General features: G+C 48.5%; 1 protein-coding gene across 2 annotated transcripts in view; it reads right to left on the bottom strand.

The window, feature by feature from the left end:
• Positions 1-14,342, bottom strand: part of SSH2 (slingshot protein phosphatase 2) — a 93,413-nt gene that overhangs the window by 48,756 nt on the left and 30,315 nt on the right. Inside the window, exon 1 of one of the 2 annotated variants that reach the window (XM_050321612.1) lies at positions 3,072-3,166. The exons of the other annotated variant lie outside the window; for it this stretch is intronic. Within the exon in view, the coding sequence (XP_050177569.1) occupies positions 3,072-3,127 (56 nt within the window). The 5' untranslated portion in view covers positions 3,128-3,166. Of the gene's footprint in view, positions 1-3,071; positions 3,167-14,342 lie in introns of those variants that run through there. 2 annotated transcript variants of the gene reach the window in all.

The raw sequence follows: 14,342 nt of genomic DNA, 5'->3' as shown, positions 1-14,342 counted from the left end.
GTTTAAAATACTTATAAAAACTATGAGTTAACATCTTATAATAGAAAACAGACTGCTATGCTGCAAGCACGAGAACCATGGAAAGCAGTGAGCATATTCAAGTTTTTAGATCCATCTGGCCCCTGAGTGTTGGAGGATGGAGGAGTAAACAGCACAGGAGAGCTTTACCGTGTGCTCGATGTGCACCCAGGGAGGGCTCAGGCTGCTGCCTGGCAGAAAGGGAGCCCAGGCAGAGAAGAAGTATTTAAACACAACAAAAAACCGCCCAAAAATGCCAGGGGGATGAGGGCACTGAAGTGAGGTGGTTCATCCTCAGGTTCAAAACACCCCTCTGCACCTTCAGGCCCCGCTCCCAGGCTGGACACGGCCTGGTGAACTCGGCCACGGTCACACAGGAAGGACGTGGTGCAGTGGGAGCAAGAGCTGAGTCTTCCCAAATCCCAAGTGAGTGTGCCCTGATTGCTGCGTCACCCTGCTTTGCCACTGAGATAAGAGAGGAAAACTGGGTGACAGAGGAATCCAGATTATCAGAGGGACATGGAAAAACCACTTCAGGGACAGCAGCAATGAATTAAATAACTAAAACTTGGCCAGAGGCAGAGGAAGCAACTCTAGGCAGGAAGAACTGATCCATGGCAATTTCTCCACGTTTCTTGTTAAAAATTCTTTGATATTTGCAGACTGTCTGAAGATTTGCTTTTTTCCTTCTATCTTTTCCATCAGCTGCCTTAAAGTTTTAGTAGACCAAATTAAATTTTGAATCCTACACACAAGTAAACCAGCAGAATTCTCCTTAAGTTCAAGGAGAGTAGCAAGACTTTCTGGAATGAGCTGCAACCATAAATTCTGAGCATTTTGATAAACACAAGTCTCCCGGACATTATTTGAATCCTTGTGAACCTGAAATGAATTAGACCCAGACCAGCTGACTACATTACTGTCTAAAAGCGTCAACACAAGAGTAATTTCTGCTGATCTCTGAAAGTCAGAGCTGATCAGCCAAATACATCTACTAAAGAATACACTGAAACAGAAGTTTCTGATAATGTTTGGGTCACCACTGCCCTTCCCACTCCACAGAGAACACATTTTTAGCATAGCGAACAACTAAATGTGGATTTTTAGGCCTTGCCCACAATGAAATAAGGACATCCAATATTAATCAGCCTTTGTGAACTTGTCATTAGGAGCATAAACTTTAAAAACTGGCCTTTATTTCACCAGCCCGAAAGCCACAGCACCGTCCTGATTAAGAACACCAGCAAAATATTAATCCAGTGCTCAGCCTTGTGAGAACACTTACAAGTGGGCCAAAAGCTCTGTCATTCTCATGCTTGTTAATCTTCCCTTCCAGGAGGCAAAGGACAGCATAAGCTCCTGTGATAACTCTGTTATCTCTCTCCCCAGAAAAGGAAAGGGTGGTCCTTCCAACCCAGCAGCCATTTAAACTACCACAAGATCCACCACCACAGGGATCTGTGCAACACAGGGAGCAAAACAAGCAATATTCTCCCTTCCTTTGATCCCTTTCTGTACAGTCTCCAACTGCGGGTTAAGTGTTTGAGTGGTGTATAAAACAAACACCTTAAAAGCACTTAAATTGTTACCTGGCTACCTGCTCTAGCTCGGTAAATCATTCAGAGCTCTAAGGATGTGTGCCGGCCTGGAGCACGTTGGGTTTTCCTCCAGAATTCCAGAATTGCTGCTACTTCCCAAAGCCCAGGGTGTATCCAGTTTGCATTCTTGCTCCACAGAACAGTTTAGGTACATCCCTGTTATCAGCAACCGCAGGGAAAGCCGTGGTGTTTACAGGCAACACGGTGAGCGGAAAAAAATTACTAACTACAAACATTTTGGGCTGAGTATGAAAGGCTCAGAGAGACTTAACTAAACTGATTACCAACTACTGCAGTGATTGCTAATGCTCACAAAGGAGGCCACAGAGTCCGGGGACTCATTTCCATATCAAGCATAAGCAGAGATATCTACTAAAGACCTCGTAAGTGCAAGGCAGCTGCAATTCTAGCAGGAGCTTCCTGCGACAAGAACACAGTTCCAGGTGGGACCCAGCATTTATCCTACTATCTTGAAGTCTTTCATGATGTTTCCAAGAGATAAAATAGTCTGCTAGCTTCTTTAAAGAAATATCAAGCATGGCTAGACCACAGCGACTATCTCTCTGAACGCCTTATCTACCACCCCATAGCTGCCATTTCCCTCCTTAATCCTTCCAGGCAAACCCCGCGACTCAGGCAGTCGCTGTTAATTGTCTATAAATTAAATGATTATTCACATCTGCATTTCAAAGGGGGGTGTGCAGCTGGGGAGACTGATTTTTCCAAGAGGCTTAGTGTGGGGCACAGAGACACTCTGCACTTCAGAGCTGCCCAAGACTGACAGCACTCAAAAACTGGCACCAGGCTCATGTCTCTGCCTTGTGACCCGCAGGTGCTGCGTGTCACGTCTCTCAGACCTGCAACACCCCAGCCCCGCAGACCCTCTCTGCCGCCTTGCGATAAACCGAGAGATCAAATAAAGGGGCTAATCTCTGCTTTAAGCCCAAAAGACGGCCAAGGCACACGGGCAGGCGAAGGCGGCACCCCCGCTCTCAGCGCCCAGCCTGGCTGGGGGTCCCGCACCGGCCCCGCACGGGGGAACCGGCGGCTCCGGCGAGAGAAAGCGCAGCCCCGAGCTGCCGGGCAGCTCCCGCGTAACACTTTTCGAGGCGCTCGGATAGGATCCGAAGTACTTTCAGTGAAAAAAACCAAAAAACTCAGGGGAGCCAGCGGGGAGCGAGCAGCGGCCGCCCCGCGGTGCCGGTGCCTCTCGCCGCCTCCCGGCAGCGCTGCCGGCTCCGCGGGCAGCGGAAAGTTTGCCCGGAGGCAACGTGCGGCTGAGAGAAGTACGGAGAGCGGGGAGAACGGGGAGACGAGACAGTGAGGAGAGGGGAGAGAGGGGCGAGCGGGGAGATCGCAGTGCAGGCGGCAACCCCGCACGCCCGAGGAGCCGGGGAGGCACCGGGGAGGGGAGCAGAAGGGAGGGAGGCTCAGCGGCGTGTGCCCGGTACTCACATCTGGGCGATGGCGCCCTGCGAGATGACGGCGTTGTCGGAGAAGTAGGGGATCATCGCTCCCCGGCGCGGCGGCCGCCCCTGCCCCGCGGCATCGGCCCCGCTCTGCCCCGCGCCCGCCGCGCCGCCCCCGCCACGCCCAGCGCGCAGGCGCGGCCCGAGGGGCGGGGCGGGGCCGGGACACGCCCACGGACACACCCACGGCCCGCACGTGGCGGCGGCGGGGACCGGGACGGGGACACGCAGGATGGGGACACGCAGGATGGGGACAGGCGGGACAGGGACAGGCGGGACAGGGGACAGGCGAGGACCGGGACAGGGGACACGCGGGACAGGGACAGGCGGGATGGGGACAGGAAGCAGGGACACGCAGAACAGGGACACGCGGGACAGGGAACGGGGACAGGGACACGCAGGATGGGGACACGCGGGGCAGGGACAGGCAGAACTGGAACAGGGAGCAGGGACCCGCGGGACAGTGACAGGCGGAACGGGGACACACGGGACAGGGACACGCGAGGACAGGGACAGGTGGGCCGGGAACACAGGGAAAGGACAGGCAGGATCGGGACAAGCAGGACAGAGACAGGCGGGGACAGGGAGCAGGGACAGACGGGGACACGCAGGACAGGGATGCGCGGGTGGTTCTGCTCTGCTCAGGGACAGGGATTCGGGTGTCAGGTGTGCCAGTTTTTTGTTCTCCATTCCCTTTCCCCCTTGTTTTCTCCCCCAGATCTAGGCCAGGGAGGCTGCACGTTCCGAGAGCGGGTTTGTAGCAGCAGCACATCAAAAGGTGTTTTGCGAAAGGCAGGCAGTGACAACTCGGGTGCTTAGGAAACGACCTTAATTTCTCTCCTGCAAGAGTCGGAGGAAAGAGTTCTTGGCAGTAACTTTCACATGCAGAAACGCGGCAACTCGGTTTCTGCCAAAGGAGAAGAGAAGCAGCTGCCTTTCAGCGCTGTTTAATCTTTAGCTCCATCACCCCTCAAGAGAAAAGGAAGAAAGGAAGTTATTTAGAACAAAAATCTTGTCCTCTGGCTGCTGGGAATTCAGATCCCGCAGCGTGAGGGAAACTTAATACAGTTTTCCACTGGGGAGAGCTGGGGGCAGTGCACTCGATCCCACCTGCACTGCCCACCCCACATCGGCATTCGCCAGCCCCTGCACCCACAGTGCGGGAAAACAGCCGAGAGGCCTTGGAAGCAAGCTCAGTTTTCTGTTTCCCATAGGAATGCAGGACATCCCAGCACAGAGGAACACGATACACCAGCCTTAAGTCATCTGCTGGGGGTGGCACAGGCCCAGTAAGGAGGCACAAGGGAAGGTGACAGTTTAAACACATGCACTTGTTAATGACATCTACTGAAGAGCAAGAAAATACCAAGGCATCACTGCAGAGCTGTCCCTGTGATCAGGCAGCAGAGCTGGAAGCCCAAAAGCTTCATCAAGCTTTATTTCCAGCTATTCACTAAAACTATCAGAGAAGCAGAGAGGGGGTGAAAAAGCAACACAGTGTGATGGCAACTGCTTTGGGTCTGAGACTTGGCAGGAGCAGGACAGACACTTGTCCGAAAGGTCTCAACCATCCCCACTTCAGGGACTCACAGGAAAAGGGCAAAGCAGTGGAACTGGTGATTCTGCAAGTTTTGCTAGGATATGGTTTGGATGCATTAATTTAAGCAACATCATCTTACATAGCCAAGAGCGCAGCTCTGGTAATGGTGCCTCACAGCTGTAAAGAAAATGCAGTGCCAGCTTGCTGCAGTGCCAAAAAAAATCATTTTGTTAGGCAGAAATGAAGTCAGTTGCAAGAAGCAATGGAAAAATCGGGACATTAGAGAAATGGAGGGTAACTCAATCCTTCCAGAGGTCAAGAGACTGGCAAGAACCTCATATTCAGTAGTAACACATACCACACATTCACAGACTGAAAAACAAGCCCAGAACCTCTGTTCTATTCTAATTAATAACTTAAGGGCTTTATTCAAGCATTGTAGAAGACTAAATGTACTTAGATACTGTCCAGACACGTCAGATTTCTTACACGCAACATTACAAGGCAAGCCCTTAAAAACTGCTGAAAACAAGTGCAGTGATTAACTACAAGCAGCTACTCATAACATATGGATAATAGATTTGTAAATGAATTAGTCCTGGATTAATACAATCACACACTGCATGCCCATATGCCAGGAGACCACACAATAGAATTATCACCAGCTTTTTTCTTTATGAACCTTTGGAAAACAGAAGTAGAAAATCCTCAAAGAAGTTCATATATAGAAATCTGCACTAATAAAAGGTATTTTAACCTGGTTTTGTTGCCATAAAGATTGAAAAAGCAGTCTGAGACTGGCACTGCCTTCAGGTGTATGTTAGTGGGATTAACATTTCAGTTCCCACTGCCCATCTGTGTAGAATCACAGAATCATTAAGGCTGGTAAACAACTCCAACCTTTGACCGATCACCACCTTGTAAACTAGAACCACGGCACTAAGTGTCACGTCCAGTCTTTTCTTGAACATTTCCAGGGAGGTGTTCACCATATCCACCATTCCACCACATCCCTGGGCAGGGTGTTCCAATGCCTGACAACCCCTTCTGTGAGGAAATTCCTCCTGATGTCTAACCTGAATCTTCCCTGGCACAGCCTGAGACCATTTCCTCTCATCCTGTTGCTGGTTGCCTGGGATAAGAGGACAATTCCTACCTTGCTCCAACCTCCTTTCAGGCAGTTGTAGTGAGCAAGAACGTCTCCCCTGAGTGTCCTTTACTCCAGATTAAACACCCCCAGCTCCCTCAGCCACTCACATAACTTACTCTCTAGACCCTTCCCCAGCTTTGTTGCCCTTCTCTGGACCTGCTCCAGCACCTCAAAGCCTGTGTTATTTTCGTATTTTGCTTTATAAAATCAGACTTGGGGAACATCACTATTTCTTTGTCAAAGCTGCATCTTACATCTAGACATGAGCAAAAATACTGACCCAAAAATCTGATCTCCCAGCAGGCAGGAGCAAGGAGCAGGCAGAAAGAAGGGGCAGGCAGGCACAAGACGGGAGTTGAAGGCAACAGGTCACAAGACAGACAAGACACTGCTCCTTGCTGGAAGCAGGTGCACTCTGCTGGGACAGATACATGAAGAATTTAAAGTGCACGAAATTGCAGCGATGACAGGTAGCAGCCTAAATCACCGCGGTGCCGCAACAGAGCATGTGAGCAGGGCCATTAATCACTGTATGACAAGTTGTAAATACGCCTGTCTGGGGTCTCAAGCGCTTCCCAGCCCAGTGCACGAAATTACGCTTTGCTGCAGGGAAAAGGGCACTGCCTGCCCCAGTGCAGTCGGCATTTCACACTCCCCAGGAGGTCCCAGGATCAGCAGGGCCCTGCGGAACACCCAGCACAGGACTCGCAAGGCTTGTGGGGCAGCAGGATTCCATTTAACCTTTGACCACCACACAGTAATAAACTACAGCTACATGCAGCACGTGAGACATGCTGTAAAAACACCCATCCCCAAACCTCTGCAACACTAACAGCCACTCCGGCACTAGAACCAGTTAAGGAAGCACGATGGAAAAAAACTACAGTGAAGAGTGTAAGGGATGTCTGAACAGGCACTTCAGGAGGAGGGAGCAGAGGAAAAGCCACCCGAGCTGCCTCTGGAGAGAAGTTTAAAGGAGTGGAAGGAGAACACATGCACAAACCTCTCCCAGTTGACTGGTAGTGTTTGGTCTGGCAGACACCAAGGCTGACAATATATTGTTTATTCATACAATCATCATCTCCCCGGGTGTCTGCATCCCAAAGCTGCAGAGTCACAGCAGCTTGCACCAGCAAGTTCAGCTACTCCACTTTTCGTGTGCATTCTGGCACATTTTGATCTTGCAGTGACATAACAGAGTGTTCCGTGTCCTGCACAGGACTGGCAGCTCACTAATGGGATTCTCCTTGTACAGCCCAGGCCCCAGGTCACGAGGGAGGGCTCTGGTCGGGTTTGGCACTGGCACGCACAGATTTGACACTTGCAGGAGGCACGCTCACAGATGGACACCCAGTCCTGTCAGTGCACACAGTCCACATGCAAAGAGGGCATTAATCAAGCTTCTGTTTCCATCCAAGATCAACAGCTTAAGGCTGAATTGCTGCTTCTTGTCAGACCACACAAAGGTGTGGGTGTCACCCTGTTCCACCCACTCCTATCCCACAGGGGCTTGCTGAGTGTCTGCTCACGTGTTAAGATGATTAAATCTGGAGCATGATTGTCTTATTAGGCACGTTCAATTCTTAGTCTACACTGGGGCCTGGTGACCTCTTTTCATTTCAGAGGACGTCTACCAGCAAGACTTTCTCTGGTCCCGTCAGCTCTCTCCTTTTGAAGAGCTCTAATGAACAGAATATACTGTCACAGTCTCTCTAAAAACTTATTCCAGTGGGTATGAAGGGTTGGGCATTATTTTAAATCTGTTTTGACTGAAGTCCAGGTACTCTCTGCAAAGGCAAGGAATGTTCTTCTCTTCTTCCAACTGTGGGAGGTACTACAGTAGTAACATTAGTCATGTTCAAGGTAAAGGGGACAGTGGGAGGCTGTCAGACATAGGAATTTTGCTTTCAATCATTTGCATCAGTGTCACAGATAAGGCAGTGCAGAACCCAGACCCATGTTTTCAGTGGATTGTGGAAAAAAAAACAACTTGTGAAGCTGCTTTGATAACAAACCTCCCCCTCACCCCCCAGCACATCCTCTCCCCACCGAGAGAGGTGCTACGGCCGCGCCTGCTCAGCCACCTTTACTGCACACACGGAAAGTTTGTTCTTTGCTGTTCAGCAGCTGTTTCCGGCCACGTTTGAGAAAAGTTACAAAATTTTGAAAACAACCAACATCTCTGCCCTCAGCCGAGCCTGGAGTCTCTCACAGGCACCGCCGGGGAGCAGAGGTAGCAAGTTCATTTCCGTGTGCAGAGATGGGGCCAAGTGCTTTGTTTTCCTCACCAGAGCTACACTCAATCTTAGCCCACAAAGGCACTGTCTCGGCATCAGCTCTGATGGGGAAGAAAAGGTCGCTGCGAAAAATCTGGTGCCGCGCTTTGACCCTGTTTGAGGGTCAAAGGACCTGATGCCGCTGCTTTTTTGGTGGGATGTTAATTCATCCTTTCGCTCTGAGGACATGTGGCTTTCAGCAATGACGAGTCCACAGATGAGTCTGAGTGGATTAAGGTCCAAACAGATGATTTATCCGGCCAGAGCCTTAAATTAGTGCAGCAAACCTGTAAACAGGTAGAGACCGATGGGCTGAGAGCGGCACCTCTTGTGCTCTGCTACTGCTGCCTCCCCACCTCGGAGGGAAATCTGTCAGAAGTCTCCTGGATGTTTTTAGCATGGGAGACAAAGCCTTCTGTATTGTGCAGTCCAATTTATCAGGACAACATGAAGCCATTTCAGCAGCAGCCATCATAAACAAGCCAATGCATGCAGGGCCCAGCGAGATTGAGTGCAGAAACAAAGCTTTCCCAGTGATTAAGAGACATGCCACCCACCAAGGCAGGGCTTACATCCACCAGCTGTATTGCACAGAGCCAGGGAAACTTAACCAAGTAATTATAAAGGAGCCCATATCTAGTTAAAACAAATGAAAAAAAAAAAAAAGCAGGGGGAGGCAGGAACAGGGAAAGCACGCAAAACTGTACTCGAATCCTGAAGAACCAGTCAGAACAGGAAGCCACATTCTAAATTTGGTTATTTAAGCTGTCAAAGAGTATTTCTGTTTCCAGTTCCTGAGCAAAGAAATCAGACAAGTACAGGGGTAGGGTGATAAGCATCACTGAAAGAACAAACCCCTGCTTTTAGAGCCCGTTTGGTCAGCTGCCCATCACCATCGATGATTAGGCTGCTCAGCTGAGAATTCAACACCTATTTTGCAATGTTATCACTTCATTAAACCCTTCCCTCACCAAGCCCACATCCAATCATTGTATAGTTTACTTATCAATAAATCTTAGAGGGTCTGACACAAAGAGCTCAATGCTCAATTACACCACTTTTACAGAGCCTGAAGCAAAGACGACTGAAGAGACCCAAGTGGTGCCACCAGGGGCAGGGAAAGGGACACAAGCAGCAATCTCCGGTCTCAACAAGCAGTACCAATGTTGGACAGTGCTGAGACACATCTTTTGCTGAAACACCTTGTGCCACGGCCACCTTCTCCTGCTTTCTGGAGAGGTGCCTTCCACGTGCATTCAAGCAACTCCAGAGGAGCTTTAAGAAACCAGCTCTTCAGATGAGAAAAAACTACAGTGCAAACTCCCTGCAATCATCTTGCTACTAGAAAGTTAATCCAGACCCTTGCAAACTGCTACAGCACTGCTGTAAGTCCAGCATGAAGGAAACGTGCCTGAATGACATCTGAAATCATAAAATAGGTAATGTGTTATTTCAGTGACCTATGAAAAAGAACAACCCCTCAATTTTATAAAGGAATGTTTTGATGCAAAGATCCCAAAGAGCTGAACAGCAATTAGTCCAGAAACCCTGGCTCAGATTATCAAAATACATTTAAGTGTCTGAAATCCATGAAACACTGAAAACTCTGAAGATTCCTCTTTAACTCTGAAGTCTGTGAAGATGCCCTACCAGGGAAGACCGGGAAATGGAATTTTGGAGTTTCCCTTTCTATCTGCAACAGGAATCTTAAGATTCCTCTAGCGTAGAGCACCTGGTTCATGCTCAGCAGGAGACACAAGCACGTACGGAATCCTTAGGGCACCTCCTGGTCAGCCCCTCCTTTGTTACCCTTGGAAGAAGGAGCACAAGTACAGGGGAGCAGCTGTTCTGAACTTTCTCTGGGCCAACCAGACCCTTTCGGTAGCGGAAGGATCAGACCCACCTTCATTTCTTTTACTTCCCAATTTGTCTTTGCCTTGTTCCTCATTCTCCTCTGTTCACATGCTCAGAATGACAAATTAATAAAACTTCTCATAAGCATTCCCATTTGGAGCGAGCTACCTATGTTTATCTGGTAATTTGGTAGCTCAACAGTACGAGTCTGCTTGATCCTTCAGCCTGAAGATCACACCTGAAGTCATCTCACACATTATTGTGATCCACAGGTATGTAATCGGACTGGACCGAACATGTTGCAAGCACAGTTGCACAGACCTTGCAGTGAACCAGCCCTGCAGATACCTATTACTAATCCAATAAAGCCAAATTTTACTGCCAGTTCTATAGCTTTGCTCATGAGTCTGGTGATAAAAGAGCTGGTATTCAGAAATGAAGGCCACAGACCCGCTGTAATAACCGTGATGTGTGGCCCACAGAACTTTTCCTGGTGGTCAGCAGAGCTGGCAGATTACCAGAACCGTTCTTTATCTCGGTATTACACTCTCCCCAAGCAGCTGTAGTAAATGCCACAGAGAGGCTGAGCTGTCACTGAAAGGAAAGACAGAAAGATGGATTCAGGAAACACATTCTAAAGATAAGGTTCATACTACAGGAGCTTAGTAATCTCCGGCATGGATAAACACTCTCTTTCCTGTACACCGCACACAGTCCCCTCTTACTCAAGATCTGGAGTGATCAGACTGTCTTGCACACCCATTAGAAGACTCAGCTACTGTTTAAGTACCAACAGAGTAAATGTTTGGCAGCTGCAGCAGCAAGCAAAGGCAGCACAAGGAGGGTTTAGTTGCCAGAACTCACAGTGCGTAGTTTTGGGAAGTGCCTCCTGTAACACCAGAGAGGCTTTAAGGACAACCAGGAGTGTCAGGAGCACCAAATGGTGATGATACACATCTCCAAAAGTCACAGCAGTCCCAGGGTGCTGCAGTTCCACACGTCTCAGCGTGGAGTGTAAATGAGCCTTCTGAAGTGCAGTCAGGTCGGTATCACAGAATCACCCCCCTCTTCCTCATGGGGACCAACACACGTCTCACACTGGGCCTCAGTTTGAAAATCCAGCAGGTTGGCTTAGAATTTATTGAGGCCATTGCCTACAAGGAAACACATGCACCCATTCCACTCACTACCTGAAAAACAATTTTTATACTGCTATAAACTATAAGCTCCTGCATCAGACTGTGGTCTTCTGCTCCTACAACAAAGGTATTTACTCACAGCTTGAGACCTTGAGGCATCTTGGCACATCCCACTGTTATCATGGCAATAATCTGATTTGCTTTCCTTCCCAGTTCACTCCTGGAAGGAACTATTTTGACTAAAAGAAAACAAACCAGAAGGTAAGCATACTTGGGCTGCAAAAGGTGTGGTTTTATTTTTAAATTATATTTTAACACCACACTCTTGGTCCACCACTTGAAGAGGGAAGGATAAGCACATTTTGAGAATATTTTTCAGTTAACAAGCCCCAGATTTCAAGCAGGACCTAATTGCTTTCTGTGGCACCGGGAGGGAACGACAGGCTCCTCACCTTTACCTGAGCAAACAGACCTTGGTCCGACCCAGTGCCAGGCCATAAAAGTTCAAAGGACCCCTCTGAAGTCCCCAGCAGCCTCACCAGGCAGCATAGCTCACCCACGTTTACATGCAGCTGTTACCGACAGCCTCAAAGCCACATTTCAGCTACCAGAGCGGTTTCAAGGCACACAGAAGTGGTAAAATGGTGATGGTGTGGAAAAAAGAGGCACCATTTATAACATAAACCCCAAAAGCAACCAGCAGATCCCGACAGCAAATCCAACAGAGGCTGCAGCACCGCTGCTGCCCCGGGCCCGGAGATGTCATTTGTCAGCAAAACAAAGATGCTGAATCCTTAAAACCTTGGCACAGAGCACACAAAACCTGAATGTCAATACCTCAGTGGGTGTAAACACAACTCACAGCTCAATACATGTGCATTTTAGGTAAATTTTAACTACACTGGGATGCTGCAAAGAGACTGTTAACACAGATGCTCCAGTAAGAGTGTATTCAGCCTGGCAGCAGCGTGTCTGGGGACAGGAGAGATGTGCAGGCCAGGCAGCTCTACAGCCTCCAGACAGCCTAATAAAAATGCCAGAAGATAGCTATGAAGGTAATAAATGTAATAAATAGATTGTTCGGGACATCTGCTTATGCGGCACTCTTAGTCCCGTTAGCCAAGAGTTAGACAGCTAACAGGGACTGGCTTGATCAGGGACTCCACCAGAGCAAGGACCTGGATCCACGTCAGGGCTTTCCCCCATAAACTCCCATAAACTGCAGGAGTGGTCACAGCTACAGCCAGGCATGGAAGCCCTCGTGGGCTTCCAGAGCAGGGTCTGGATAAAAAATATTCCAGTAGCCAAGCTGGTTTTCACCTGGTTGTTCAGCTTCAGGTATTTGCAGCATTAATTTGCTGGGATTTTTATTAGCAGATAGAAATCCTTACAGAAATTAGGTCCATGTTCACTATACCCAAGTACTTTCCTCAATAGGAAAGCAAACCATCCCTCTTTGCATCAACACAAAAGAGTTTGCCAGGAAATGCCATTTCAAGCATCTTCCAAGGACGATTGCAGAGCACACTTTCAGAACCCTCTTTCTGCACTCTGATAGTGCTTTCCATCTTTTGAAGAAAAGCTTTAAGCAGATTCTGCTGATTCCCAAAGCAGAAAGCTCCTCACTCCATAGTGGTGCTGGCAAGTGCAGACTTGTCAGGTCATTTGACTGCTCTGTAGAGCAGGTTTAAGTTCAAACAACATTTTCACACAGTCTTGCCTTGTTTGCAAGACCCAAGTCCATGCAATCACAGGCCTCTGTGGTGTTAGATCTTAAACAGCTCCAGCAGGTCAAGAACTAGACAGATCATTTCATTTAGGTATGATGATCTTGATGCACTTCCTTCTCCAAGTTTAAGCTCCTGTTTGGAATTCTTTCCTCTGCCTCTCTGGAGAACATTTTAGCCTGCTGCTCGTTGGAGCCTCAGCTCAACAAGCACTAGTCACTCCTAGTCATGCTGCCAGGCTTTTCTGTGTGTTCCTCTTCACCTCAGAATATATCCTGTATCTCATCAGGGAGAAAAGATAAACAGCAGAAAACTAACACCAGAAGCTATCTAGAAGTTGCTAACCACAGGACTAGTGGAACATTTCTTTTGAAACAGCAATCCCTACACTGTGCAGAGATGTGGGCACTCAGGAGTGGAAATGAAGGCTCTATGCTTCGGTCTCCAGTTGACTCCCTCGCAAGCATTAACACCTCTGTGCACCAACATCCTACTGAAAAGTTGTTTTATTAACCCAAACACACTTTCAGCACTACCACAGCAGCACCCCGGCCTTCAGTGTCCAGTTTCCAGGACCTGGACATGCCTGATGCTGACCTGCTACGCTGAGGCAGCGTGTGAGCACATTTTACAGCACTGCAGGAGACTAAAGGGCCCTGGTCAGAAGAATTTTACCAACAGCAAAGATCCCACCCCAAACACTGACCACTGACTGGAGTTACAGCCAGGTCACCTGAATGAAGCCTCAGGAGAACTTCACCAGCTGGGCCTTGCCCAGGCAGGCAGTGAGGAATGTCAGGCTGCTGCAGAGCTCTGCCTTGGAGACACTGCAGCACCTTTCCTTTACAGCCCAGCTCAGTCCATTGCCTTTTTACTGTCTGGATTTTTAATAGCTTCTACTTGCTCTGTTCCCAGGGGTTAGACATACTCAAGAGCTGTTTATAGGCATCTGCTGCTCCTCCACAGCAGGACTCCAGGTTCACTGCTTACCCCGTTTGACTCTATTATTTTTATCCTCCTGTAATCAAACACATTTAACACCCACCCCCTTGTTTTCCACAAGAAGGAGCTTGGTTTCAGTGAGGTTTCTGACCCCAGTAACAGGAGTCACGGAGTTCAGATCACATCAACAGCAGGTTGTCATTTCCTACCGCAGGAAGTTATTTCAAATATATTAAAAAAAAAAAAAAAAATAAAGCTCTTTTCAGACTTAACCTACAATTGTTGCTAAGTGCCCACAACAATTAAATAGCTCCCATCCCTTCCAATACATTATGTATACTGAGATCAAGTCATGAGTTGATCTTGTGACTGCTGGAAGGCCAAGAGTGAAATGAAAAATCGGAGTTTAGCCGAGTTCAATTCGAGCCTTTGGGAATTGTGCTTTCCAGCTTTCCCCTCAGTCATGAAAGCTGTAAAATGAAGAAACAGCAATTCCTAATTCATCATTTAAGGGTGTAAGACTGAAGTAAACAGAGCAGTCACCTTCCCTGAGCCACACAATCACAGAACTACAGTGAAATCATGGGAATGTGCAACCAGGACAGCCTTTTCCTTTGCAGATTCATCCA

This window comes from Myiozetetes cayanensis, unplaced genomic scaffold, assembly GCF_022539395.1.
Source record: "Myiozetetes cayanensis isolate MyiCay16 unplaced genomic scaffold, myiCay2020 scf27, whole genome shotgun sequence".
Lineage (NCBI taxonomy): Eukaryota > Metazoa > Chordata > Aves > Passeriformes > Tyrannidae > Myiozetetes > Myiozetetes cayanensis.
The sequence above is the reverse complement of the archived record's forward strand: the minus strand, read 5'-3'. Positions and strand labels throughout refer to the sequence as shown.